General features: G+C 36.6%; 1 protein-coding gene across 1 annotated transcript in view; it reads left to right on the top strand.

Moving 5' to 3' along the window:
* Positions 1–27,763, top strand: part of SYN2 (synapsin II) — a 185,932-nt gene that overhangs the window by 69,731 nt on the left and 88,438 nt on the right. Inside the window, exons 3-5 of the mRNA XM_059823221.1 lie at positions 1,785–1,876; positions 5,771–5,927; positions 22,265–22,354. Coding sequence (XP_059679204.1) covers positions 1,785–1,876; positions 5,771–5,927; positions 22,265–22,354 — 339 coding nt within the window. The remainder of the gene's footprint in view (positions 1–1,784; positions 1,877–5,770; positions 5,928–22,264; positions 22,355–27,763) is intronic.

Raw genomic sequence — 27,763 nt, 5'->3', positions numbered from 1 at the left:
ATGCTACTGTAAGAAGCTTCAGTACTTAAACTGAATTGTTTTGTCATTGAAATTTCAAAGAGTGAGGGAAAATTATCACTAGCTGTGTGGATTCAACTTACTCACTGTTATAGTACAGCATCTAGCTTTGCTCCATTCTTTACACCATTGAATATCTGCTGATGTTCTGGGCTTGGAAACATGGAAAGCTTTGCCAGGTATCTTCAAGAGTATTGAGGGAGAGACGGGAAAAAGACGACAAGCTATTTTGTCCCAAAATACCATTTACAGCTAGATCAAACCATGCAGTTGACATCATGCACACTGTCTTTTTAATATTAACAAAAGCTCTGTGTAAGCGTAGAATTTACTTCATATGGTCTCTTGTAGGACCAGAACCACCTTCAATCAGTAAGAGATTGAAAGTTTCTGAACCTTACTAATCACTTTGTAAGACATCAATGCTGTGACAATCGTATACAAATGGTTATTAACAACTACTTCAGTGTTCTTTTGCTAATACCAGAGAGCATTATTTTATTTTTATACCACTTACAGCGACCTATCTATAACATACAATATTTCCTGTCATGTACTAAGCTTTTAAACTACAAAATCTGTATTGTGAATCCTTGTAATTGTTTAATATGTTTTATTAATTGGAGAGATCACTTGTCAATCTCCGATGAAATAGATTTTAAATGATTCTTTAGCATTGTCAGCACTTACACAAATATTTCAATCTCTCACCATTTGCACTGTTTTTACAATAATCTTAAAACTGCCCCTTGTGTTTAGAACGTTGTAACCCTGATCCAAGAAAGTATATAAGCGTATGGGATTTAATGAAGAGAAATCCATGCTTGAAATCAAGCACAAGCTTAAGCTATTGAGTTGGAACGGTGGTTAGAGTAGTAAACACCTTGTCTTAACTGAACACTAAATTCTGAAAACCTTACACAGATTTTACTTAGGAAGACTTTCAGTGATACTATTTTTCAAGAGGAGACTAACGAAAATTCTGACACTCTCTATTCTGTAGTATTGTCTGGGATAGCAAAGACGCTTTTATTTATCCACTAGAAGACAGTTGGCTGCATTTCAATTATTCTGCTGTGTAATGTTATTGTAAAGTGCCTTGAGAGTCTAAGCTGATGAAAGACTGTGGATAAATGAAAAACATCCTGTCCTTTCCTTTCAAATAACTGTAGATTCAGAGTATGGAAGTGATTCCTTTTAAATTCCACATTTCCAATGTGAGAAGATCCTTTGAAAAAGGTCTTTATTTCTGAATTTTGTGAGTCAATTGTTTATTAGCACCAGATCTTTTAAAAAGAAGAGTAAATGCACATAAAGGAAATAAAAAGGGGTAAAGTATACAAAGAAGCACTAAATGCTATAGGGAAATATTCTATTTATCATAGTTATTTTAACATTGCTTTTGTACTATTTTCTTCAAAACTTTATGAAAGCATTTGTTGAGTCTGTATTAATCTCTTTGATAACACCATACACAGCAAAAATATAATCTCTACACTTCTGTGCAGATATGAATGAGGAAATACACTTGCTACTGCCCCACAGTCCTTCATAAAGTTTTCGACTTTTTGCTTTCTTTGTATTAGAGCTTATTCAAATGTGACGTGTTATACGTGGCTAACACTGTTGAATTAATATCCTCTTAGTGCTCATTGGATTCCAAATATATATTGTCAGCAATTCAGATACTAATACTTAAAAGAAGGAATTTAGGAAAATAAAGGTAAAGTAAACCAGACTGACTAATGCGAGTCTTCTTTTCACAGGCAGAATTTTCAGAAATCAACTTGATAGCCCATGCTGATGGCAATTATGCAGTAGATATCCAAGTATTTCGAAACGGCACTAAAGTTGTCAGGTAAGAAAAACTAAATATAATAACAGCAAAAAGCAATAAACAGCATAACGTATGCATCTGAAAGGTACTGAATGATTTTTTGTATATGTGCAATAGGGATTTTGACTGATGCAAGGCACCTCAGTCTTTGGCATGAAGAGTAGGAAATAAAGTATCTGATCAGTGCAGTAAGTCCTGTTTGGGACAGGAAGGAAATCTCTTGACATTTTGGTCACATGAAAGATGGATTTGATTAAGATGGGAATGAAGTCTGGTATAAAGAACACATGATTGGGAGTGAGGGTTATTGATTCAGGTCTTATCTTTGCTTCAGAAATAAAAGACAGTCTTAGTGATTTTGTACATGCTGGACCTTTCCGGATGAGCAGTATTTATATCCAGTGTTGAATATTTACTATTGAAACAGGCCAAGTCATAGCACTTCTCCCAGGATAGTTACTGGAATGTCACTGCCCGTTTGAAAGATTTCAATTTAAAAGTCTGAGATTTCCCAAAAGGCTGTTTTGTCCAAAAAGGATTATTCCAATTGAAGACAGGGTAATTTTACCATTTTTTTCAGTGAGGACATGAACAGCCCTGTAACTGTAAGGGGAGAAAACAGGGGTACATCTGGGCAAAGTAAAAGCTTAAGTAACTATTAGCAAAATTATTTCAGGCAGTCCTATATTTTGTCTTATTTGTGGGAATTAATATTTTGGCCGGTGCCGTTACGTATGAGTTAAGAGTAGCAGTTGTTTGGCTGAACAGTTGCATTCAGGAAGGTAGATCAAGCCACTAACAGTGACCTGGTAGTTCACTGCTTATGTTTATCTTCAGGCAAGAGTAAGAGTTCAGGGAGCTGGACAGCATACAGCATGTCTTGTATCTTCGTGTTTTTGCACAACATCTATCCAAATAAAAGATTTGAAAATGTCTACTCACTCAAGTAAAAAAAATCAGTGAAAAAATACTGAAAATAAGCGTACTTTATGCTTTAGAACTCGCAACTGTTTAATCTCTTGTGTGTTCTGAAAATACTGCAGCTTAATACAACAACCACTTATGCCAAATCCACAAGGTAATTTCCTTAGAAGAGTAAGAGATTTTATTTTTTGTTTGTTTGTTTTTTGTTTTTTTTTTCCCAACGATAGAAGTTTTGGAGCCAGAAAATCTTGATCACTGCTCCTTAGTGGCTTTTCTGCAGGGAATTTTCCAAACGGAACAAAAATATTGAGGCCAAGTTAGCATCAAAACATCTCAATATCTAATGTGAGTTGAGAACCTCCAGAAAATAGCATCTACAAGGATGTGTATTTGCAGTTTATGAGAAAACTTGGGTAAAACTGCTGCTTATGTTAAGAAACAGGGAAATCTTGTTGTGTCATCAGATAACTCTGATAGTGAGATGTCAAAGGATTTTATAGCATTACCAGTTTTATGGGTAATTTATTTAACCAAATAGAAGTCCCTGAAGTTGATAAATTTCACTCAAATCCATGTGAGATATCTGCACACGTGTGTATGCTTTCTGGTGTGAGAAGGATATGCAGGCATGATGGGACAGCAGTTCTCTGTTTCTATGATAATTTATCTGGAGATACAGAATATTTTTGAAAAACAAAAGTATTTTTCATAAATGTTCTGTATCTTCAGGTAAGTGCTTTATGTTGCTTTAAGCCTAGTTGGTTTGTGAAGTTTATTGCCTGAAGCTTGGAATGTGCTTCTTGTGTCACTAAGTAATGCAGAGATAGTGATGGATATTACTTTACGTTTTCAGCTGATAAAAAAACAGCATTAAATACAGCTCAGACAATAGGATGTGTGGCATGTTCCTTTGTTTCTGTCTGTCTCAACTATCAAGAGAGGTGGGAGAAACTGCTGGTCCCACTACTATCAAAGTTCATATTGAATATTGACCAATATTACTAAAAAGGCCTGAATACTGAGATGACAAGTCTTATGTATTATTCATGTGAGGTCCAAAGTGACCTTGTATCATATATTTCTGAGCAAAATATTAGTGAAATCATAGAAATTTCAATGACAAAGTTTTGCTGCCTTAGTTTAGGAGGAAAAAGCTGTGTAACAGGCACCTGCTTGTTTCATTTTTGTGAATGAAAATCAAACCATAAAAAATGATATCTCATGTTACATAATGCTGACATTTTGGATCTTACAAATGCTTGAGCCAGGATTAAAATTTTTCTCATGACCTTCTTTTGTATACACAGTCATTCTATCCAGCGGTAGTTACAGAACTAGAACAATTATGTAAATGTATCATGTCCCTTTGAGGAGTCTTTGCAAAGCAAAATATTTTTTTTTTAAAGTACATTCCCCCAATTCCCCAATTGTTTCATTAAATTGGTATTTTAAAGGACATTTTCTTTTCTTTGCCTTTTTTTAAAAACACAGTGCTGTGTGCCTTTATTTAAAAACACAGTGCTGTGTTTGAGATGATGTGTAATCCCCTTAGCACTATTTTAAACGATGGAGGGGGTCTCTCTTTCCTTGCGTGGTCTGCAATTTTGATTAAGGCATCATTAGTCCTCTAAGTATTATACTCATGCTGTGCCAGTAAATTGAATTTCCTTGTTTCAAACACTTGGCACACCACCATGAAACCTAGATCACAAATTCTCAGAACTATGCTACAAATATTTTTTTTGAAACTTGTTAAAGGCAAGCATTTCTTTACAAGTTTTGGTCATTGGTCTACAGTGCCATTTTAATGACTCTTGACAGCAAATCTTTATAATGTTGCTTTTGCCAAATCATGCATTACATTGAAAGCCAACTTAAGAATCCAGCTAACACACTTTGACTACTGCATTCAGTCTGGAATCTCAAAACTGCTTAGGCAATTTTAACATGAATGTTAATCATTTTGGTTTTGTTTTGTTTTACTGGAGTGAGATTTCTGAATCATTTTGTAATCTTTGGATTTTTCCACTCCAGTATACAGCTTATGTTTATTCAAGGCGTGTAAATAAGTACACTAATTTACTACACTAATTTAATTTACCCTGCAGTTATACCTCTTTCATGAGGTTGATAGCTTCAATCTAGTCAGTGTTTTTTCCACCTATAAAATTTGAATGAGGAGGAGAATCTTTCAACAGTCAAGTTTAGGAGCGAATTGTCCCTGTACGGGTGGCTCTGTCCTGTTGCATTATGTTTTCTGTTTTCCGTAACCTTCTTCAGTAACTAAATGTCAGGGTTTGGGTAGGGTGAAGACAGTGTCAGACTGTTCTCAAAGATGCATAGTGATAGGACAAGAAGCCGCAGAGGTTGCAGCAGGGGAAATCCTGATTGAATACAAGAGAGAAAGAGAAAAAAAAAATGCAGTTGTAAGTTCAGAAATTCATTTTGACAAGTGTCTTGATGAGAAGTTGAATGGTGATTATTGCCAATTATGGTATGATTCCTTTTGAGAGCAGTGGGGTTGCTTCATCTCTTACTGTCTTTAAAACAGTCTGACAATAATTGTGAAGAAAAAAAAATTGTTCCCAAGAAGCTTAAGTTTCTGGCAGAGACATTTGCCTGCTTTGGTTTTGGTGGTCATTGCACAGGCACTGATGTACGTAAAGGAAGAACATACTCGGAATTTATATGTATGACTTGTCTTTCAGTGGGAAAACAACCTGAAAAGCCATGATTATTTCTCTCTTCTTAATGGAGTCACATTATTGACTGGATGCTGATGTTTTCTGAACAGTGGTTAAGAAATGATACATTATAGATTTTCATAACGCTATATTAATTCTTTCTGTCTCGTAGCATTTACCTTTGTCTTGAGTGTTCTTTTAGTACTTCTCTGTCCATCAGCTAAATATTTTTCCCTTTTAAGATTTTGCTGTTGAAGGAAAAACAATTTGATCATTGACCATTAGCAATGTATCTTTTTCTTGCTAGGTCATTCAGGCCTGATTTTGTCCTTGTTCGACAACATTCATTCAGTATGGCAGAAAATGAAGATTTCCGTAACTTGATCATCGGCATGCAGTACGCAGGCATCCCTAGCGTCAACTCCCTGGAATCAATCTATAACTTCTGCGACAAACCGTGGGTGGTAAGTGATGTACAGAAAAGTTTGGGTGCAAAAACAGTTAGTGACTTTTTTTTTGTTTGCTTGTTTAGTTCCCTTTCATGAATATTAAGTATCAAACTGCAAAGTTACTTAGCAGAGCAGTGAAGCAACAGTTAGAGGAGTAAAAAGTAAACTAAGATATTTGAATCATTTTTTCAAAGAGCTAGTGTAGGCAGTGTGGAGACAGAGAGAAAAAAATATTTGTAGTACAAATAATGAAATAAGTGAGGAAAGTAACAGAAAGCCTATCCACTGCTAACATACTTCCTCAAGTGAGGAAAGTGTGTTTATTCACAATTTGTCTGGGAAAAGCAAGCTGAGAATATTTTTCATATTTGTGGTTTTGAACATAATTTAAACAGACTTTTAGCCAGTGTTTTCCTCATGCCTGTGAAATTTTTGGGGCTATGCTTTAGCAAGGAAATCTGAAGCTATTAGTTTCCTCATTTGAAAGCTCTTTTCATAATCTTGTGCTTATGGGGTAGGAGTTACTCTTTTCAGTTACACCTAGAGTAATGAGGTACGCTGGAGAATCTCTGATATTTGCCAGTTTTACTGTAGAAGCCAATTCAGTTTTTCATTATGTGCTTTGTAGTGATGGAGGTAGAATTTGGTGATCTTTTTGGTTCATAGAGAACTAAACGTTAGTAGCAATAAGTTAAAATGAGGTGCTGTAAAAGATGATTATCAATGGTGCAATCACTGTTCCTTTGATAGATGTACTCAGTTGCCCAAGAGCTAATGAAACTTTAAAAAATACCACTTGTCATAAATAGCCGAAGCTTCATAACTTTTTCCTCTGATGTCTGGGCAAGAAAAGAACAGTTGTCAGTATTCTTCACACCAAAGGAAAGTTTTACCATAATACTTTTTATTGCCTTGAATATGTTTATTTTTTCACACTAACTATGAAAATCCCTCCCAAAAATTGTCAGCAGATTTTAACATAGACCTCTTTCAGCTAATTTTATCATGCTTTTATGTTGCAGTAAACTACAGTGGGGAATAAATAATTGATAGAGCATTTATAACTTCTCAGAATACATATTGCACATTGCTGAATCCATTATTTTAATACATCACATTTTCTATCCTGTGTGGCATTTCATAATGCTTTGATTCATTGTGTGCAATAAAGCTGGGCGTTGAAGCAGTAACAGTAGCATTTATATGCAATAATGATGCAATAAAAAGTAAATTAGTAATTCCTCCTTGTCATATTCTTCTGGTGGCATTAGTGTGATGGCTGTTCTTCCACCAAACTGATAAAGATATCTCTTTCTTGCAACTGGTCTTGTTGTACATAAAATTTCTCTGATGGTTTTTCACTCTTATAATAATAACAACTGTGAGTAACTAGGAGTTATAGGAATATTGACTATAGTAACTGGAAGACTTGGCAACAGCAAATATAAGGTTACATGTGTAAAATAATTGTCTTGTTTCATGTCTTTTTTTTTTGTTGTTCTGTACAGTACACCTCACAAACAAATAATACAGTATGCTTATAAGGTCTTATTTGAAATTAGAGTTATAATAATTTTAAAATAGTCTTGAATTATGGTAGAGGTTTTTTAAGGTATGACATAACAGTTCATGATGAAATGGCTCTCTTCTGCATTGCCATACCTGTATCTTTGCTTTTTGCAAAAAGCCCCCTTTTGGCTGAAATTTCTGTAGTTTGTCTCAGCCTAGATACAAATGAAATGAAAATATGTTTAAGCTGGTCTTGTTTTATTTGAAGATAGAGTAGCATGATTTTTTTTCCTTTGAGATTTTTCTACCTTGCCATTTCTATATTTGACACCCAAAGTATGTTTTGTTTGAAATACTCAAGTTTTGCACAGCCTCAGCAAGAGTCCGTTTCACATCTCTTAGGTATTTCCTCTCAGAAATAACTATTCTAGAGACATTTTAAAGTGTTGGACAGGTCACATCCTACAAACTAGCATCTTTCACGTTTTAATTATCTTCTATAGCCCCCTGAAGTGGTTTTCATTGAGGTACATACTAGAGAGAGCAGGGCCTGAACTTATGCCCTCTACTGCAAGTCCATGGACAGGGTGGCTGAGTAGGCAACATTCATATGTTGTGAAGACGATCACGCTTTGCTCCAGCAGCGGGCTCAATTCTGTGTTTTAACTACCTGTGACCACAAGCGAAGCCTGCAAACGTGTGATTGGTTCCCATTCTGAATATGTGGTGGCACTGTACTTCAGTTGGATCCTACTTAGGAGCGTGGACTCGTAATTTGAGCACAAACATAGTTTCTGTACAAACACGAGGGGGCTTGTTTAGGCATTTAACTTGGAATATCCCAACTTCTGTTCTTTGTGGCAGTGGGAGATGTAGAGACAACCATGTTCATCCTAGAGCATCACGGAATCTTCATCAGATTTAGGAAGGGTAAACACTGTGAGAAGTCATGCGAACCTGTTTCAACCCAAGCCCAGAATAAATACTCTGAGGGTAAAAATCCATTGATCCTTTGATTCAGCCAATTCCATGAATGATCAAATAATGCAACAGAATCCAGGGACTGTTGGTTTCGCTAATATTATCTTCTAGCTTGTTTGATTACACCTAACTCATACACGCTGCCCTACCTATGTGAAATCCCTGCTGCAAACTGTACCAAAGGTTTTGGGTGCCTTAGGGTGCACTCCTCAATCTGTTGCTGCATGCTAGCAGTAAGCCGAAAACCCATTGATGCTCATACTGTGCTCCTAGATGTTCTTTAGGCCAGTGAACCAAGCAGTGTTCCCCACTGTTAAAATGACACATATTTAAGCTGAACTGATACAAACTTAGTTATGCTGTAACTAGAAAAAAACTAGCAGAATTATTTGGTAAGTTCCTTGATCAGAAACCAGTTCAACATTTACAGCACTGATTAAAGGTGTTGAACCACCTGCCAGTCTTGTCTTTTTTATATACCAAACTTCATGATTTGGTGAAACTGAAATCGTATGTTTGCAGTTAAGACCATTTTCTGACTTAAATTTCTGTCTTTTTCATCATGGCTTAAATACTAGAATTCACTCTAATTCTGATTACATTTTATATTATTTGTAGTCTTAACATTTATATAAAAAGAAAATGTTCCACTTCATACACATATGTATCTTTTTGTAAAGTACATCTTACTGTCAGAAAGAGTTTCAGAAGGCATATTCAGCAATCATGAGTGTCCAGGTCAGTTTTGCAGTAGCGCAAGTAAGCAAGCATGTGCTGAGATTTACCATCGATTAGCCCCCTTTCTTCATAGCATGCACAGGATGCCTTTCTCGACAATTCCTTTGTTAACATGGATGACCTGCTACTTCTATGAAAACTATTTCTATAAAAATGGCAAGTTCAAAAGCCTTATGAAAAATTAGAAATCAGAACTCCAGATAAAAGCCATAAGTAACAATCTTTATTAATTGATGAGAAATAGATTGACTTCCCTGCAGATAAAATTTGAGTGGCAGAAGTGAATTGCAATTTCTGTAACAGCAGAAAAAAACCCAAGGTGTCCAATGGAACAGGCCTTTAAGGGATGAAAAATCATTGAATTAGTCATGGGCAATTGATCTTACTTACATCAGTGTAAAATCAGGAGTAGTATGGAATTGCTAGGAGGGGAAGTCAGGAAAGTTAGGGGCTATCGAAAAAAATGAGAGTTAGAATCCAACCTAGATGATCTTTGGTTTTTTAATTACTATTCTTCAGAGTATCAGGTCTTTGCTTTTTTTCGAACATACAGCTCCAGCACAGCGTGTTTTCAACCCTGAGGACAGATTCACACCCTGCGTTAGAAACGGAAGCCCCTGCCTTTAATTTTTCAGCGGAACGCTTTTCATACTGTGTCTGCAGACACATGTGGGTTTCCATGTCCTTGCCAATAAGCAGTCAGCAGATTTGCATTTGAGCTGAGGTATATTCCTGAAAGATGGGGGTGTGGTGGGAAGGTTGCCAGGAACATACTAAAAACGTTTCTGAAAACAAGCCTTAAAGCTTGTGCTTTCTGGTGTCAGGACATACGTAGTTCCTTTGAATGCATGTCAGAAGTTCAAAGCACCATACAACCCTTTGAAAAGTTAGGATGCTAGCAACCATGGCAAAGAAAATGTTGAAATGAGTGTGTGTGGTGAGATGTTTGCATACTGAAATATGTTAATGATTTGGGATTATTACAGTACTGTTATTTCACTTCTGTGCAAATACTTACCACCTACCTCATGAATAATTCATGATCCTGGCTTGTGAGATGGATTTCACTTAAATGCTAGTAAGAATGTCAGAAAGCTACTTACCTAGGGGGAAAGCATGAGTTTTATAAATAAAGACTAAGTTCTTTGTTAGTGAGTGCCTGCAGAGCTGTGCAGGAACCGTTTTAAGGTTCATGCCCTCTCTTACCACGTTGGAATGTTTCATTGCACTGTCATGTTGCAAAGTAACAGTCTTGTGCATGACTCATCCCATTCAAATGAGATCAAAATTTTACCTACTTTAATTTACAGTTACCTGGAGTTAAGATGAGGCAAAAATGTATACTTTTCTCATTGGATTCATGATCCATCTTACACTCATGTCTAATGGTGTGCAGAACCTTTTGTAAAGCATTTACAGAAGTTTTAGAACAGTAAAAAGAAAAAAAAAAGCATAATTAATTACCCAAAGTTATGATTTGATATTATTTAAAGCAACAACCTAGATATTTTATCTGTCTTCCTTTAGAAAATGTCATTCAAGAAATAAGTGACACATTCCTTAGCTGAGGCGTGTGAGTTTGTATTTAGTCTTTTCGATAGTACATGATGTAGGTAAGCGAAGTAAGTAATTGCAAAGGCTGGAAGTAACTGGCAAATGTGGTGATAATGACAGTGCTTGCAGTAATAGGTGAAATCTCATGCTTATGATTTGGGCTGGGGAAATAATACTTTTTAAAAACCCAGGATTTTCCAGTGGGTTGAATTTTTAAAAAATTTCTTCTGTCCTGCATGTATCCTTTTGCATACTTCCTATTAAGATTTATGTGAAATTTGCATGCCTAAAGTCCTTACATCAGTTGAACCTTGCTCTTGATTTTAGCTTCAGTTGCAAATACTGGTGATAGGGATGCAATCTTGGAATATCACAGATTATTAGCTCTTCATCCATACTGCGTATAGCAGATTGCCAGTAAGTGGAATTATGCAGTGAGGTAGAGTTAACTGGTGAGTATACTGAACATGCAGACTCTGACTTCATTGTCAGGGACTGAAAGGTTCAATGTCTGTGGCTGCTATAGAGAGTTTATTTTAGTTAAACCTGGGCTGTGACGTACTAATTACATGCGTTATAGTAGCTTAATTGCTACTTCTAGGTTCAGATAGCGATAAGTATTTCAACACTGCAGAGATTACAGAATTGCTGCAATGGTATAGACCAAGTGTATGTGATTGAAGAGGAAGAAAATTCTCATAAAATCAGTCCAATTCTGTGATAGCAGTTCTGTTTCCTTTAATGCAGAGGAAAAACATAGCAACATCTGTAGCTGGCTGCAAATCTCTTCGCTTGTTAATGTGCCTTGAGATGCTATGTTAACAGTGGTTGGTATAGAAGGTTTCAAGGATCTGCTGATACATTAATTACACATTCACTCTGGGGAAGGAGATGGCACAACCTACAATGTAATAATGGGCCTACAAAAAACATCTGTGAGCACTGTGACCTTAATTTGCTGTTGCCATGCTGGTGGAGGAGTCTGTATTTAGCTTGAAATACTGACTTGATGTAATCACAGAGGGGCTGTAGAAAGCCCACCGTAGCGTGTCAAGCTACTGCATGGCTGTAACAGCTTGTGAGGAGACATCTGTCACTGCATGGGTGGGAAGGCTGGGCGCTGAGCAGGCTTGGCCTCAAGTGAAGTAAACTCTGTTGGCATAGTGACAAACTGCTACAGCAGTTCAGTAATATGGGAAATAAAGGAAAAAAATAGGAACTGTGTTGTGCTCAAAAGCTGGCAGAGTGGAATTGAGACCCAGAAGACAGACATACCTATTATTTTTAAGACAGCTGAAAGATCCTGGCATTTTTTGCATAGAGCTCCAGATGTGCACCCGTCTCGTACTGAAACATCTTCAAAAGATCACTGGGACTTTGCTTCATTGTAGGAATTTATTGTTATTAAGGGTTTTAAATGTAAGAAAAGTGCCATAGAACACTTCATTATGCCAAAATTTATTTCCTTGCTCATCTGCAATCATTCTGAGAGAGGGCTGGTTATGGCTTTTCCTTTTGTCAAACTTGGTAGTATTATAAATCTCGCAGTTCCTGTTTGTTTCTTTTCCTACAGTTTGTGAGCGGATAGCCAAATACTTTCTTGCAAGTTCCTTGACATTTTTCTTTTTTGCTCCTTTTGCCAAGCTTACATAATTCTATGCCTTCACGTGTTGTATTTTGTTTTGCATTTCTTTCGCAGATGACTTTCGTGTGTTGCCATTAGAAGTTGCACTCTTGTGTTTTTCTCCCTTCAAGCTATACTTTAATAATCCCGAGCAACAGATTGGGGCACTGGCAGGAATCTCGTAGGTGCTCTGCAGGCAGGAGCATATAAAAGAAATGAGCTCTGTTCATTCCAGCTTCCTGTTGACACAACTTATTGAAGCTACGCTAATAGGCAGACGCAACCACGCAGATGAGTTTCAATATTGTGTCAAAGTATCTTCTGGAGAACGAATATCAAATAAAATGGATGTGTGCAAGAAGAAAAGTCTTTTGAAAACCTGTTTACTGTAAATCTATGAGACCTTTCAATGCTATTCCATGTCTGGTTTAGAGAAAGAAATGATAGATTTCTTACCGAATATTTATTGCACTGTAAGAAAATTCCATGCTCATTACCAAGAATAAGATTTGCACAATAATACTGAAAAATGGGCTAGAATTTGGCTGGTTATTGCACTTCTCTATATGCCAGAGGGGGTCTTATTGAAGATCAAGGCTAAAGAGTGTATACCTGCAATCTGGCTTCAATTCAGGTAGGGAAGACATTTAGGGATGTTCATATTTAATGTCTGTTGACATTATAACTCTTAGAAATGTTAAGACCTGTATTTTAGTCAGTGGCTATAGTTTTACGTATTTCATTAGCTGAAACCCGGAGCCAGCACTGAACTTCCTTGTTGTTTCAACCAGTCTGGCAAGATTGATCTACTTGATAGCCAAAGATGGGGACAGTAGGTAGCCAGAGCCCACCCAAACAAGTTGTTTAATGACCTTTTCCTACCCTTACAGTTTAGGAAGCCACTGTAGCAAGAGAAGTTCCTTTCTTTCGCTTCAGGGCTGGAAGCCAGGTGCTGTCCATCTCTTTCTCAAGCTCAAGCAGGGAAGAGTTGCTTGCTTAGGCACCGGGTGCAATCACATGGGTGGTAAAGTCTGAACAGCTTCATCAGACAACATGTGGCAATCTCCAGAACAAATTCAGTTGGCCTATTTGCAAATATTTACGTGAATGGTAGAGGTCTTTCTAACACCAGTTTTGTGGCTTTTATTCATATGAAGGCTATTGGATTTACAGACATAGTGAAGGCAGACGTCTGTGTATCTATAGGGCAGCCAGAGAACAAACTGTCCACATGTGCTATTCTTCCAGCACTGATCCGAGCAGAACTTTCTTAAGCATAAAAAACTGTAGTTTAATTCTCTGTCAGCCAATGAAGGTTTTGGCCTCTTTGCTCAGTCTGCCAGTTAAAGCAAAACATGTTGATGGATTTGTAGTGCGAGAGCTGAAAGTAAATTCACAAAACTGTGTCAGAAGGAAGGTGAAAACATTTTAAGCTTTTTGGTCAAAGGAGCATTTACTAGCAGGTTTTAACATTAAATTGGAGCAAAGGTCATAAATAATTATTCATTTAAATGCATAACAAAGAAACTTAGCAGTTTTTTTTTCCTCTTCGCACCTCTTCATAGAGCTATTGTAAGTTTAATCTATCCTTGCAATAGAAAGGCAATATTACAGTCTTGCTAAATGTTTTTGCTTTCCTACAATCTCTAAGCTCACTTCAAAATCCTTGAAAAAATCAGAGACTCTTAAATAATGAATATACCTCAGTGGGGTGATGATTTGTTTTCTGTTCCGTACTGCAAGTAATTCTTACATCTCTATATTCATCAGTCTTTGCTTGAGCTATGAAGTACTTTATATATAAACTGAATATATATGTATTTTGCTTTGACCAGCGTTTACTCTCATGAGGCCAATATAATGCAGAAGTAGACTCAGATTTTTTTTTACTGCATTCTTGAATTTTGTGCTAGGTTGTTGTCACTTTGCCCTGTTCTCTGCACTGAAGAGCAGCAGTGGGAGCTCTTGACATCCATTAGACTTTCATTGCATTGAACATTTCTAGTGGCAGAAAATTGAAACAGACTTTTAACCATTTCTTAGCTTCTACTGAAAGGAACTCTATTTAAGTAAAGGCTGTAAGATTAACCTGAAAACCAGGACTGTAAAGCTGAGGTTCATATCTTTTGTATTATCTGCCATTCCTGCTACAGTATTGAAATTCAAAAAGCCTCTTTTCTGCTTGCTTAAGTCAAATACCCATAATTGAAGGCCAGATTATGAAAATTAAGTTTAATTTCTTGTGCAATCTTACTATTTAATTAAAAAGGAAACCTGTGTGTTATATTCCCCATTTAAATACCTAAGTTGATAATTTTTTCTAGCCAAAATCTAGGTAGAGATTATATCTGCTTCTTTTATATATGACCATGGTGACTCAGTGACGAGGAGAATCTGGGGGCTAGACTCCCCTTCCTGAAAAAGGACTTTGTCAGCCATCCAGGAAAGTCCCTCCCATTGTGCTGGCTCCCTCATCGCAATCCCCACTCCTTCCTCTCCCCTCTCTCCCTCTACCCAAGTTTTGTTCTCCCGCATTATCTTCAAAACTCCCACCAGTGCTGCTGCTGCCGTCTGATTTCCTTGCTGTCCTTCCTTTATGTTTAGCTTCTATTCTTAGCTGCAGTTCACGTGTGAAATGGATGCAAAGTGTACTTGTCCTTGTTCCTTTTATGAGGTGTAGTAACTAACATACCTGTTCTGTGAAGTATCTTCTTTAGTTTATGGTGCAGTTTAAAATGCTATAAAGTATTGCACTCTTTGGATGCTGGCCACCTCCGAGAAGTCCTCTGACTTTCTGTGCTGGGCTTAAAAGAGAGCGTGTTGGCTGGGGAACGGCATTCTACTATTGAGCTTTGCCAGTGGATCATTTGAGAAAAAGTTTTTCAGATTCCCCTATCTTGCCGAAATGAGGGAAGCATCTCGGGACAGGAAAGTCCATGTAGGTAAGAAGTCCAGTTGGACTGAGTTTGAATTCTGTGAGCAAAGTTGTAGATGCACATGATTGCATCTATGTACAATTTAAAAGAAAGAAAAAAAAAATGTGTTTTAACCATATGTTTAGCTTTAAAGTGAGATTTACGTCTTACTTCAATGGTTAAGTATATAAATATTACTTTGTTTCTGAAGATAACTTCATACAGACACATCTGAACACCTGCACAAACTTTCATTAGCTACAGGACTCCTTAACAATGAGTATAGGAGGGCTGTATCTGCAAAACCCCAGTTTGCATGGAAAGATAGATTTCCTCCTCTACTGTGAAGTTTCATGGAGTTCAGTATTTTTATAAAAATTTACTATTTTAACTGGAAAATCTCAGGATCTTTAGTACCTTTAAAAAACCCCACAAAACAATAAAATCTCTTTTTATTGTAGTGAGCCCCAAACCCTTTTGAGAAGTGCTTAAGCACATGCCCAAATCCTATTAAAATAAACAGGTGCATAAATGTTTTCTTGAGCAGAACACTGAACTCCATGTTCCCATAATAGTGGAATAAACTGCACATTCTCCCTGCTGCCAAGTGCACCCAAGAAGGAGTCCTCATAGCTTTTATTTGAATGACTCAGTTCCATAAATTTCTTTTTTCCCTCTGTAACTTTTCATTCTGAAATAAAAAGTTCCAGAAGGCTTCTTGATGTAGGCCTCATGGTACTAATTTTCACTAATTCTTTTCTAACAAACATGTCTTGATCTGTTTTCTACCTTTTATGCTCAGAGCTATTTTTCCTTCATTTTAATCCGCATGTCTTCCTTAAATCTCACTTTCCTCACTGTTTACACATTTTGTCACCACCCCTTTCATGAGCCAAGGTGTTTCTCATTGCCAGATGCCTTGCTACCCAACTTTGCAAGCCAAGATGAAATGTTTTCATGTCTCTGACTGTGATCCTCTTCTAGTTTTTTGGGGTGGTTTTTTTGTTTGTTTGTTTGTTTTTAATCCTGCTTTTCTAACTGTTGTAGAAAACCTTTTTTTCCTCTCATGGATGCATTCTGGTAATTTGTAGGTGAGACCTCTGCATGCAGTTCTTACAAGGGCATGAGGTTTTTATTTAAGGCTTTTTTTTGCATCCCGCGCTTTGTGTATCTCATCAGATGTAATTCTGTGGTGAAAATATTCCAGCAGTTAATTACAGCAGTGATTAGCAATTGGAGAGATGTGCCTCTCAGAGGTAGCACAGGCTGCAGTACTCATGCTGCAGAGAGGTGCAGAAGCCAAATAAATGCCTTTGGAAATTCTGGGTAACATGGAGCAGAGGCACCCAAATGGTTCTGGGAAGGGTCAGCACAATCCACACAGGCTTAGTAGCTCCGTCTCAGTAGATGCAGACAAGCACCCCAGAGGGTAAGGAGGGAGCTGGAGATAAAGAAGGTGAGGAAATATAAACTGCAGTCAAAGGTGGAAGGAGGAGATGCTGCTAATCCCAGAGTGATAGGTCAAGCAGCAGGACCTGAATAAAAAAATGCGGTGGGGCTTTGCAGCTCAGCTTGGTGAGGCAGAGATCATCACCATGTTTTCATGTGAGGCTGGGCAGCAAAAGGGTTAGGAAACAACTCGTCTGTGTTATAAAACTACCACTTGAACTATGATGCAGGGTCCATATAAGTTATCTTTCCATTCATAGTCCAACTGTGTTGTCTTTGGCTTTGCATCGTAATAATGGAAAACTACTGGAGGAACATCAAGTTCTTTTGTCAGTTCCCATCTTTTCTGTATTCTGTTAATGTGCCTAAACTGATTTGTAGGCGATGTTTCATTGTTCAGTTGCCATGTCAAACTTTGAATTGACTTTCAAAGTTTGAATACTTTCATTAAGTTGTCTGTCAGCTCCTGCTGACAGAACGAGGTACGTAAGCTACAGTCAGCAGTCTGTTCCCCTTGATTCTCGTGTTAGGTATCAAATAGCAAAGCAAATGTGTATGTACTCAGCCTTCTGGAGAAGTATTTAGTGTTTACTAAAGCATAATAGAAGAAATGTAGGCCAATTGCAACAAAGAACAAATATTATGAACGTCATAAAAAGAGTAACACAGATAGTTCTCACTAATAGTAATTAAAAAAAATAAAATCAAAACCCACAAAGAGAAATACAGAAACTGTGTTTAGAATACAGGCATAGTGAAAAATCTTAGTTAAATTCACTCCCACAGAGTACATGTGTCAAATGTAGCCTCCCAGCCCCTTCCACACAACTGCTTCATTTCTGTTCCCTCTGAAGGGTCTACAACGTTTGTCTCTCAATCTGTTGGCCACCAAGGATATGTTTGTGCTAATGGTACTTAGTCTGTGCTTTTCAACATCTCTTACTCTTACAAGGCAATCGTGGTTTTCTGGAAAGACCAGCCACGTTTCTGAGCCCCAGCCTAAAAATGGACATTTCAGCCTAAAAACGGACTTCAGGATGTTTTTCACGGTGCTATCTGAAGAGGATTAAAAAGTCAATGTGTCGTCTTCTTTATCAGTTATCATTAATAGAAATGTAACATAAATAACGTAAACCAGCTCATCTTTTAGCTTCATAACCTACAGCCCCTACAAGAGACTTCTGCAGGTCGTTATAGGGAGAAGGGAGCTTCCCTTTGTATATTGAAAGGGAAAATCCAATTGCTGAGGCCCCCATCCGCACTCACATGTAATGATCCACATATTTAGGCATGATTTACTTTAGTGTGCATTTCACAGAGAAATACTAGGAACCTCTACAGCATTGCCATGGAAAGCTGTCTTTCATCAATTCTTAGTCTTACAAAGGAATGATTTAAGTACACAGCAAGATGAAACTTTCACTCTGTCTAAACGTTTGATCAGCATAACAACCCGATCTTTAAACTGTTTTGCATCATCTGCTTTTAAGTAATGCATGTTCAAAGAAAGCTGGCAGCAATACTGAGTATTGAGATCATATTAGAAACTTAGTAATTTTATTTTAGTAATTTCACCCACAAACACTGATAAATGTTTAATACGTTTGGTAAAAGGCAAATTTTTATATATGGAAATCCAGAAATAAACTGGCATTGCATGGCCTTTCTTCACTCTGTAGATGTGCCCACACTTTAGAGCAGTCAAAGTTAAATCTCAGCTAAAAGCACCATTTTTTTATGACAGAGGGATTCAAAAAGTGTTCACCCATCAAAGTTTTCCTGTTTCTCTAGTCCTAGAGAATGCCAACTCATCTGGTTTGGTGGAACAGACTATCCAGAGAATTTTGTGATTGTTTTAGTTGTTACTATGAAGTATTAGATGGCCGGTTGGAGTTCCTCCACTGTCAGGAGAAGCAAGCCTCAACTGGTGAAGAGCACAGATAATGAATACTCACAATAAAGGAAAATCTCTGACAGAAAAGGTTTTATAATACACAGTTCAGTGGTACTTCCCTGGTGGGGAACAAGTGTACAGGCAAATGTGAAGTAGTTTGTTGCATGAAAATCTTATTCAACATACCAGGAAATTCTCCAGTGGAATGGACAATGATCTATATCCTTCAGTCTGGTGAGAGAGATTAGAAGCTTGCTGGAATTAAAGGTAACACAAAGCACCATCTGGAGTAATTAATTTTAAATATCGTATCTAATTATCTTTGAGGAAAAAGTTTATGCAGTTTGTTCGGGAAAAAATCGGAGCATTTCAGGGATGACACGCTTGTAATTAAGCACATTGTAACTCATCTAAAGTGATAAGCAAGGTCATTATTCCAATCTTTATGAAGTTGGCAAAGTGATTTTTTGTAACTGTGTGCTGCTTGATTACAGTACGGTCTATGCAGTCGAATTTATAGTGTTCCATTCTTAGTGTAATGAAACCCCATAAAGCTTTTATATGAAATCAAAGGGAGTAAGTGTCTTTTTTGACTAAGTATTTCTTCTTATCTGTGTCGTACTTTGTTGGAGAGGATAAAAAGTACAGCTGGCACTCTCCTGCTCTTTTATGGAGGAACAATCCATAGGCCAAGATGTGAAAGCATTTAATCCCTAGTAGAAAATAGAAGAGCTGACATTACAAAGAATGTTACAAAATCCCACTGTTTTCCTGTTAAAAAATAATCTGAAAACCATAAATATATGTACCTGAGAATATCTCTCTTCAAGCTGAAAATAAGATACGAAATTTGAAAATGAGAAGTAAATTCAGGTAGTTGAAATAAGAGCTAAAAGAACTTTTTTCCACTTTCTTGTTTTTTCTTAGTACGTTGAAAAGACCCCTGCTGAAATACTAAGCTCTATGAGGTTCTTTTTTTAGGTAATTGTTAAAATCTCCCACAGTTTTCGGCATCCATATAAATTACTTTATTTAAATATGGACTAGCTCTGCCAGTATTCTCTATTTCATGAACATCCCATATCTGAAAACATTCAGTGTTGGATTAGATCATAATTCAGTAGTTTATCATATAAAAAGATGATGCTTTTGCCTCGGGAAGAATTGGATAAACTTTACTGTGATTTAAAGGTGTAATTTAAGGTCATATTAGCTAGCCCAGTAAACCAAAACATTTTCAAAACTCTAATCACAGCAAAACATTAATATGGTGGTGGGGGTTTTTTGTTGTTTTGGGGGGGGGGGGGGGGGTTTGTTGTTTTTTATAAAGTCTAAAAAAACATCGAATCAAACTTGTTAGTGTAGTTTTCAGCAGCCCTTTAAAGCCTGGTTTGGATAGAAAAGCAGGCAACGTGGTATTTGCGGTATTTGTTGTATTCTGTATTCAGCCTATTTGTAAGCTCCGTATAGCTTCCAAACTGTCCAGATACAACAGGTTTTTCAGAAGGGGTCTTTTGCGTCAGTCTGTATAACTGATGTTTGTTATGTTCAGCTGCTCAAAAGGAAAATATAAAAAGGTATAGTCCAGATTACACTTACAAACTGATAGAAGGTCATTAAAACAGAAAGGAAATTATTTTTCATAAATTGCCCAGTAGGAATTAGGGAAAATAAGAAACATCTACAGCACTTTAAGGATGTACAATTAGAATGGCAGAATTTTATGTGAACAGGGGTTGAATTTATCAAGTTGCTTTTTTTGGGGAAAAAATTTTGACACGAGATTCCTAAAATTGTAGACACAGAGGTGAAGCAGTGTCCCAGAAGGGGCAAAGGATAAATCACCCCCCCCCGGCTGTGGGAAATCTGAGTTATTTCTCTCCTCTGCCTCAGGAAGTTTAAACCTACTTTTCCTACATGCTATTTCAAAGCTTAATTACTAGATTAGAGGGTACTTTATAGTGATAGATGTGTATTATCTGTGGTTGATACTATTGTAAGTAAACAAACATTTGCTAGTATTAATCTGAATAATAGCTTTCGTACCTCTTGAGTGAATGCCACAAGCCCTACAAAGAGTGTCAGTTTCTCACTGTCTTTTGCTTGCTTTCAGTGAAAATGGGACAGAAAATAAGGGAAGAATCACAGGAAATACAATCATATGATTTTTTAAAGGTTTTTATTAAAGAAAGGTAAATAGATTTATTTTAACAACAACTGTTTGGCAAAAATCATGTAATTTAATAGGCAATATTTGCTTGTGAAATTTTGAATTTGGATCTTGGATAAGAAGAGAAATAAATAGTAAGTTGTCAGGAATCCTATTCAGAAACCACCTTATTTTGGTAGCTGTGATAATATTTCCTTTCCTTGAGGTCTGTTTTGTACAGCACACTATCCAACTAGAATTTCTTAAGCTTTTGGTGAAAACTACTCATCGTTAAAGTATTTTCCACTGGACTTCAAAATTTAAATATGTGTTTTACCAAACCTAAGTAAACACTACTAAATTAAACAAATTCTCTATGCCAGCTGGAATTGCGATGCAAAGCTTTCATCATTCTTTTTCCCTTTAAACAGTTTTTAGTATCCCTACACCCTAAATTGCATTAACAGAGTAGGTATTTGATCAAACTGCATTATGGACAGAGTTCTTTTGTTCTTTGCTTTTTTCCTGTTTGTAACCAGCAAATCCCACTATTCAAACTGTTGTGCTAAGTTGTTTATGTCTCATGTTGGCATAATGACAATTAAACACATCACAGGCATGTACAAGCCAGAGCTTTGGAGTCTTGAAACAATAGTGGTCTTCTGCCTGCCAAAGGCGTCTTGCTCCCTAGAAACCTCACTTGCTAAGCCGTGATTTCAAGAGTGATTTTGTTTTTGAAGTTACAACAGAAGAGTTCGTCTGTTCACTAAAGAGAAAGAACAGCCCCAAAATACATTTCTATTTAATAAAGAATTCTTTGTCGTCTTGTGTTTAAATGTTGTTTTGCTTTCTGTGTCAAGTTACTACTGTCCACCTTGTCGGTAGACTGGACATGTCAGAGAAAGGGCCTCAAAAGAAAACATTAATAAAAATGCTAATAACATGTAGCTGTTTAAATTATCAACATCTTTGTTGATTGGAGGCAGTGGAAGAATGGCCATGTGGCTGTAGCACACAGCTAGAGCCTAGGAAAGTGAAATTCTCTTGTTTGTTCTTCACCTGACATGTTACGTATGGCATAGTTATGGCTTTTCTCTGTTTTCCAGTTTTGCAAAATTGCCTTTCAATGTCAGTGAGGTGCCAGAGGCTAAATTACTGTGAAATATGTCTGATCTTTAGATTAAAGGTGGTAGAAAATGCGAAATTGTAGTGATTTTATTATCACAAAATCAGCTGAAAAAAATATAGATTCTGAGGTATCTGAAAACCAGTATTCCAGTGTATTTTATTTTCTGTACATGTGAAGGCTTAACTCTTAGAGGTATTTTTCTTTGTTGCTCTGTATATGAAGTCATAGCTTGGATGGATTAAAAAGGTGTGCGTGTGAGAGAGGAGGAGAGAGAAAGTGTATAATGTGTATGTGTATTTGCTGAGTTTATGAAACACAGAAGACAAGAAGCAAAATGACAGTATGAGATCATTTTGGTAGAATGTGGTTTCTCTCCTAAGCTTTTCCTTTTGTTTTGCTTTATTTTCCAGTTTGCCCAGCTGGTGTCTGTCTACAAAACTTTGGGTCCGGAGAAGTTCCCTTTAATTGAGCAAACATTCTATCCAAATCACAAGGAAATGGTACGTGCAAATACAAATACTAAATTTGCTTACTGTCTCTGTAAAACAGGAACTGGAAACACACAATTCATTCCCCCTCCTGCCCCCATTTACGGTCTATTTTAAAAGCCATTTTGGAAGCTTTCAGAGGGATGAGACTGGGTGACCACTTGAAAGCGTTGTGATGGTTAACTGGAGGATTTTCAGATGTGAAGGTAGTAATTTTTCAGCTAACCAACTTCTAGATCTTAAAGACATTAAGTGCTTATAAAGACACAGAACAACATTGAAGCACAAGAGTTACTTTTATGGTTTGTTTTCAACCTAGTCCTTTATGATACATTCAAAGTGTTTATTATCTTTGTAGATGACGCACAAGGCTATGTGCCTGTCAGTGTAGAACTTTGAACTCGTCTAAAATCAGGGTGGTTATGACTTGTGTTCTTCATGTACCTGAGCTGACATTGATTCCCAGTCCTTTACAGACATAAATGCATTCATAAAAATAATGCTTACGACCTTTACTCATGACCTGGCTTATGCTGCAGACTTTTTTTTCTTACTTTTCTTATGGTTTCTAAGCAGAAATTCTTTCCTGGGTATATTTTTCTAGAGGAAGCACTTTCAGCACTGAGAGAAACTGGAGGTAGGCTATTTGCTGATTGAGTAGACTAGCACAGAAGCATCAATTTTTAGAATATAATCCATTCAGCATATGTCACATAGCTGTGATTCAAATACCATTGCAAGGTCACGGTAAATAGGTTAATTAGCTGTTGATGTAAAGTCCCCAGGCTGTAACTGCTGTGTGTCTGTCTGGAGACTCTGGCTAGCACTTCGTTATCATAGGTGGTATCTAAGGTAAGCCTCAGTGACAGCAGTTGACTAAGATGTCTTCTGAAGTCTCCTTTCTCCCACATCTGTCTCATCTTTGGTAACAAACACAATAAGCTGTATTTTTTGATGTGCTGCAAGATTGGCAGGATGGCTTTTCATACTGTTTTGCCAGTTCTTTCTGGTTTCTTTGGACCGTTAACTCACAGATGATTCCACTTCTTTTATCACATACGACACCTCTGAAAAGAGGTAACCACAGAAAAGAGGTAACCACAGTTATGTATTTAGTGAAGTTGCTACACAGACGTTTTGTAGAGCCAAAGCAGAATCATGCTGATCCGGAGCAGCATATCTAAATATTGTCCCAGACAGTCCAGTCTTTTCAAAATGGAAGGGGTTTTTGTTGATGGATTTGTCAGAAAAATATACAACTTTATAAAACTTACATTTTATAATTATTTTATTATTTGTATAATGTATTATACGAACGAATCCCTTGGGGATTCATTCGTAACAGGTGGAGAAGCAGAACCACATCTCATGTTTTGCAATATGCTTTTTTAAATGGTAGTAAGTTTTATATCTCTCCAGTTCCCTGAGAATGTCCAAGATTAAAGCTGGTTTATCATTTCCTGCACACAATTTATTGTTTGTTCTTCATTATTTTATCAGCTATTATTCAGACTCCCCAGGCAAGTGGTCAGGGCACCAAGGCTGTCCAGAGTTCAAGGAACATCTGGATGACGCTCTTAGTCATATGGTTTAGTGTTAGGCAGTCCTGCGAGGAGCAGGGTGTTGGACTTGATGATCCTTATGGGTCCCTTCCAACTCGAGATATTCTATGATTCTGTGTTTTTATTGAAAAAGCAGGCTTTTTAACGCATTGTTAAATTGCAGTACATAGAAACAAAGAAAATACCCTATAATTCTGGGACAAGAATTAACGTGTTAGCTTTTAATTTTTATGGTAGTATGGTATACTACAGGTAGTATGACCCTGTAGAAGGTCTGCCAGTTCAATTGCAAACTGCTGTCTTGAACAACGGATTGAATTCAAAGTCAGTAATACAACACAGACAAGAAAGTGTGTATGTGCTTATAAGGCATATTTTGCTTAAGAGTATAACAAATACTTGGGTGGTTTCCCCCCGCTTCGTTCCTCTATGTTGCTTGTTAATGTCTGAACTGATAAGTTATTTGCCTTTTGTTTGAACTTTTGAATGTTAATGTTCTCCACAGCTGAGTAATTTTTTTCATACTTCTACGTAATGAATGTTAATCTGGAGAAAATGAATGCATTTTGGTATTGCATTGCCATACATGGTTTAGAGGTGCTGTTATAACTGATTGTGATGAAGCTCATTTGTTTGTTTCTTCCTTCTGAAGAAATTATTTGGAACTTTGTGGCTTGAAAAATAATCAGCACCATGGTACAAGATAACATTTTATTCAAATTTCTAGAATGGGTTGTAAGATGATCTGAGTATCAGAGTCTTCTAGTTGATAAATTGAAATCATGTCATGCTATTTAAATTTTGTTGGCTTTTTAAACACTGTTTATTAATAGCCGGCCTCATTTGCATTTACTTTTACAGAATTTGGTAGTTACAGTTTAAAACAGGTTTTGGTAGTTCCTTTTGTGTTAGTCCCTTCCCTTCTTATTCTCCAAATCGTAACCTAGAGCTCTCCCCCTCCCCTCCAGTGCACACCAGTTGGGGGGCGGGGAGCAAGCAGGGGAAAACTCCAAATCTCTGTGAAGTGAGTTTTCAGCTGAGCATGCCAGAGGTACGGTTGTGCTTCTGTTTCTTTTCCTTCTTTCATACTATGCTGATCATTTGTACTGAGTCTTTAGACGGCAATAAAAGGTAAATAAACAAAGATGCCATTCTTTTGTGTAAAAATGGAGCTGCTTTAATGAAACAGCAACATTCATCTCAGACTGATTAAAACTATACAAAACACTGTAAGGCTTTTTGAACTCATTGCTAGTTGAGTCATATCTACAGCCTTTCCCTCAGTAATTAGTTCCCTTTATTTCACTGCATTCCCACCTCCTATGTTCTCTGTCATGGAAAAAAACCTGGCTTTTTCAACGTAATTGTTGGACAATTTAATTAAAACTTAATTGGAACATTGAGGAAAAAACCAGCAATATTCAACATGGTTTTTTTTTTCCACCGTTCACCTGTACAGTCTCCCTTCTCTGCTCTTTTCCCTACTCGTATCTTAAGTCATGTGAGTCATTTTCAAATTAAAATCAAATGTTGTACCAGGCTATATTTCTGCTCTAACCTTTCATATACCACATACACAGTTTCAAGAAGTAAAAATAAAATGTTGTAAAAATAATCTGCTGTTGATAATATATCTGTGCCACTACAGTAAAAATCTTGATAGGAAAATAACATATTCGAGAGCCCACATCGTAGTTAATCCTTTTCATAATCTTTATCAGTGCTGAATCTCAGGGAAAATAAAAACTCTGAGAGGGTTTTTTTAAAGCTTTTCTTGCCATATTTATTGAGATGAGAAAAAAAAAAAAATCTTTGTACCATCCATTTTGGGAAGTTTGGCCAGATTTATGCTCAGACAGAAATCAAAGTGGACGGCCATTGATTTTGAAACACCTCATATGGGATATTTTATGGCAGGTCAAATATAAAATGTTTTTAAAACTAATTACGGCATACAATTCATGTTACAGTTTGTTCATAAATATCGAAGAAAACATTTTTACAAGGTACATAAAGAAGGCAATCTGAGTTGGGTTAGTTGAGTTTAAGGTCTACTTACTATAAAACTGAAATAAAAACAGAAGTGTGTTGAGTTAAAAAGCAGAAAATATCTGTTTGCTGCAGAGTGCTATTTGAAAGACACCATTACATCAAAATGGATTTGGAAACAAATGCTACACTGTACATGTATTGAATATTAATTAGCCATGTGCTTGATTCAGACTTTGTATGGTTATTAAGCTCTTGCAGGCTTTTCTAGGAATTGTTTTGGTTTGACATGAGGAAATAAGGCCTGTTTTTGAAGTCTTTTTGTAAATTAGTAATAGAAATGCACAGCACTGACAGTAAATAGCACTGTCAATACTGTCTCTGCAATATCAATTCCTATGTGGAAGAAATGTAGCCTTTTTATTTCCTTTATGTAAGTAGCCATAATAAAGTCTATGGTCCAAATTAGTGTTAGGGAATTGTTTATCTTTAGCAAAGCAGAAGACGAGCTTGGCTTTACATTTGGCAGCACAGATATATGGTGTTTTAATTTAGGATTGTAAATTAAAAGAGCAAAACTAATTTACAGTAAATAAAAAGTAAAATGTTGACTATTAAGGGACATATATTCCTCAAAGGAATAATGGCATGCCTTCCTGTTGGCCTTGCACCGTTTGCACTTCATTGGAATTGTGTAAGTTTAGCCACAAAAAAAGTAAATTTATTCTCACAAGAGTTTTTTCAAAGCTGCCGTTGTCGATCCCTTAAATATGGATTCATGCAATTGTCAAAATAAACATTAGAAACACAAACAGAATATGTCATAAAAATCATTTATACAGGTTTTTTGCAAGTGTATGTTACATATCCAGTACAACATATCGTAGGGAATGACAAGATACATGGGACATGCTGAATTTTATGTCCAAACTACTACTTCATTGCATTGAATGGAATTAGAGATGCCTATACACTTAAAGACGTACATATCTTCTTTGCAAGGTTAAGTCCTGATGATTTTATAAGGACTCTATAGCAAACAGACTCAAGGAACTATTTGGATGGCTGGACTGTGGAACCAATAGACAATAACAGCTCTGCTTCTTAATGAGCACATAGCCTGGAAATGTCACGCTGTGGTTAGCAGGAATGAGTAAAGTGTTTGTGTTAAACCTTTAAATAAACCCGATCTAACCAAATGAGAACAGACCTGCCTAAATCTCTGCCTGTTCTTCTAAATTCTTATATGAGGAATACATGAGAGTAATTTCTAGCCACAATTGGAATGAAGTGAATGAAACCCAATGTAGAAAATTGGAGAGAGTAAAATGTGTCAGAAATGGCAGCTATTATAGATTCATGTCCTGCGTGATGGTTCTTATCCAGTTTCCAGAACGCAAGCAGCTGGGCAACTGTCTAAACTTTGGCATTTACTGAAATAATTTCTGAAGTTTTACCACTGTCAATTGAATTACTTTTGTAAACTTAAATATGTGTGAGATTAGTTACTAACTACAGTAATCAATTCATAAAAGTTAAGACACTAAAAAACTAAAAGGCAAAATATGTTGTAACACTTCTCTCGTATAAGTTAATGAGTTACCGAATTAGTTATGACAGCATACGATGGGTATTCATGAATGAAAAATCATTAATGTAAATTTAAACTATTAAATGTGGTCAAATATTTGAGAGCTTTTTAGAAATCACTTGCAGCGCAAGTTATTTGATATCTATTGCATGTATTTTTACATGAGTTTCTAAAGCCAAGGCTTTTAACAGTGCTGAAATACAATGACCTAGTCACGTATTTAGAGAGGCATTATCAAGTACTAGAGCTGCTGTGATGATAGACATGATTTCTGTAACT

The sequence above is a fragment of the Gavia stellata genome, chromosome 12 (assembly GCF_030936135.1).
Source record: "Gavia stellata isolate bGavSte3 chromosome 12, bGavSte3.hap2, whole genome shotgun sequence".
NCBI classification, from domain to species: Eukaryota; Metazoa; Chordata; class Aves; order Gaviiformes; family Gaviidae; genus Gavia; species Gavia stellata.
This window is presented reverse-complemented; position numbering and strand designations above follow the sequence as displayed.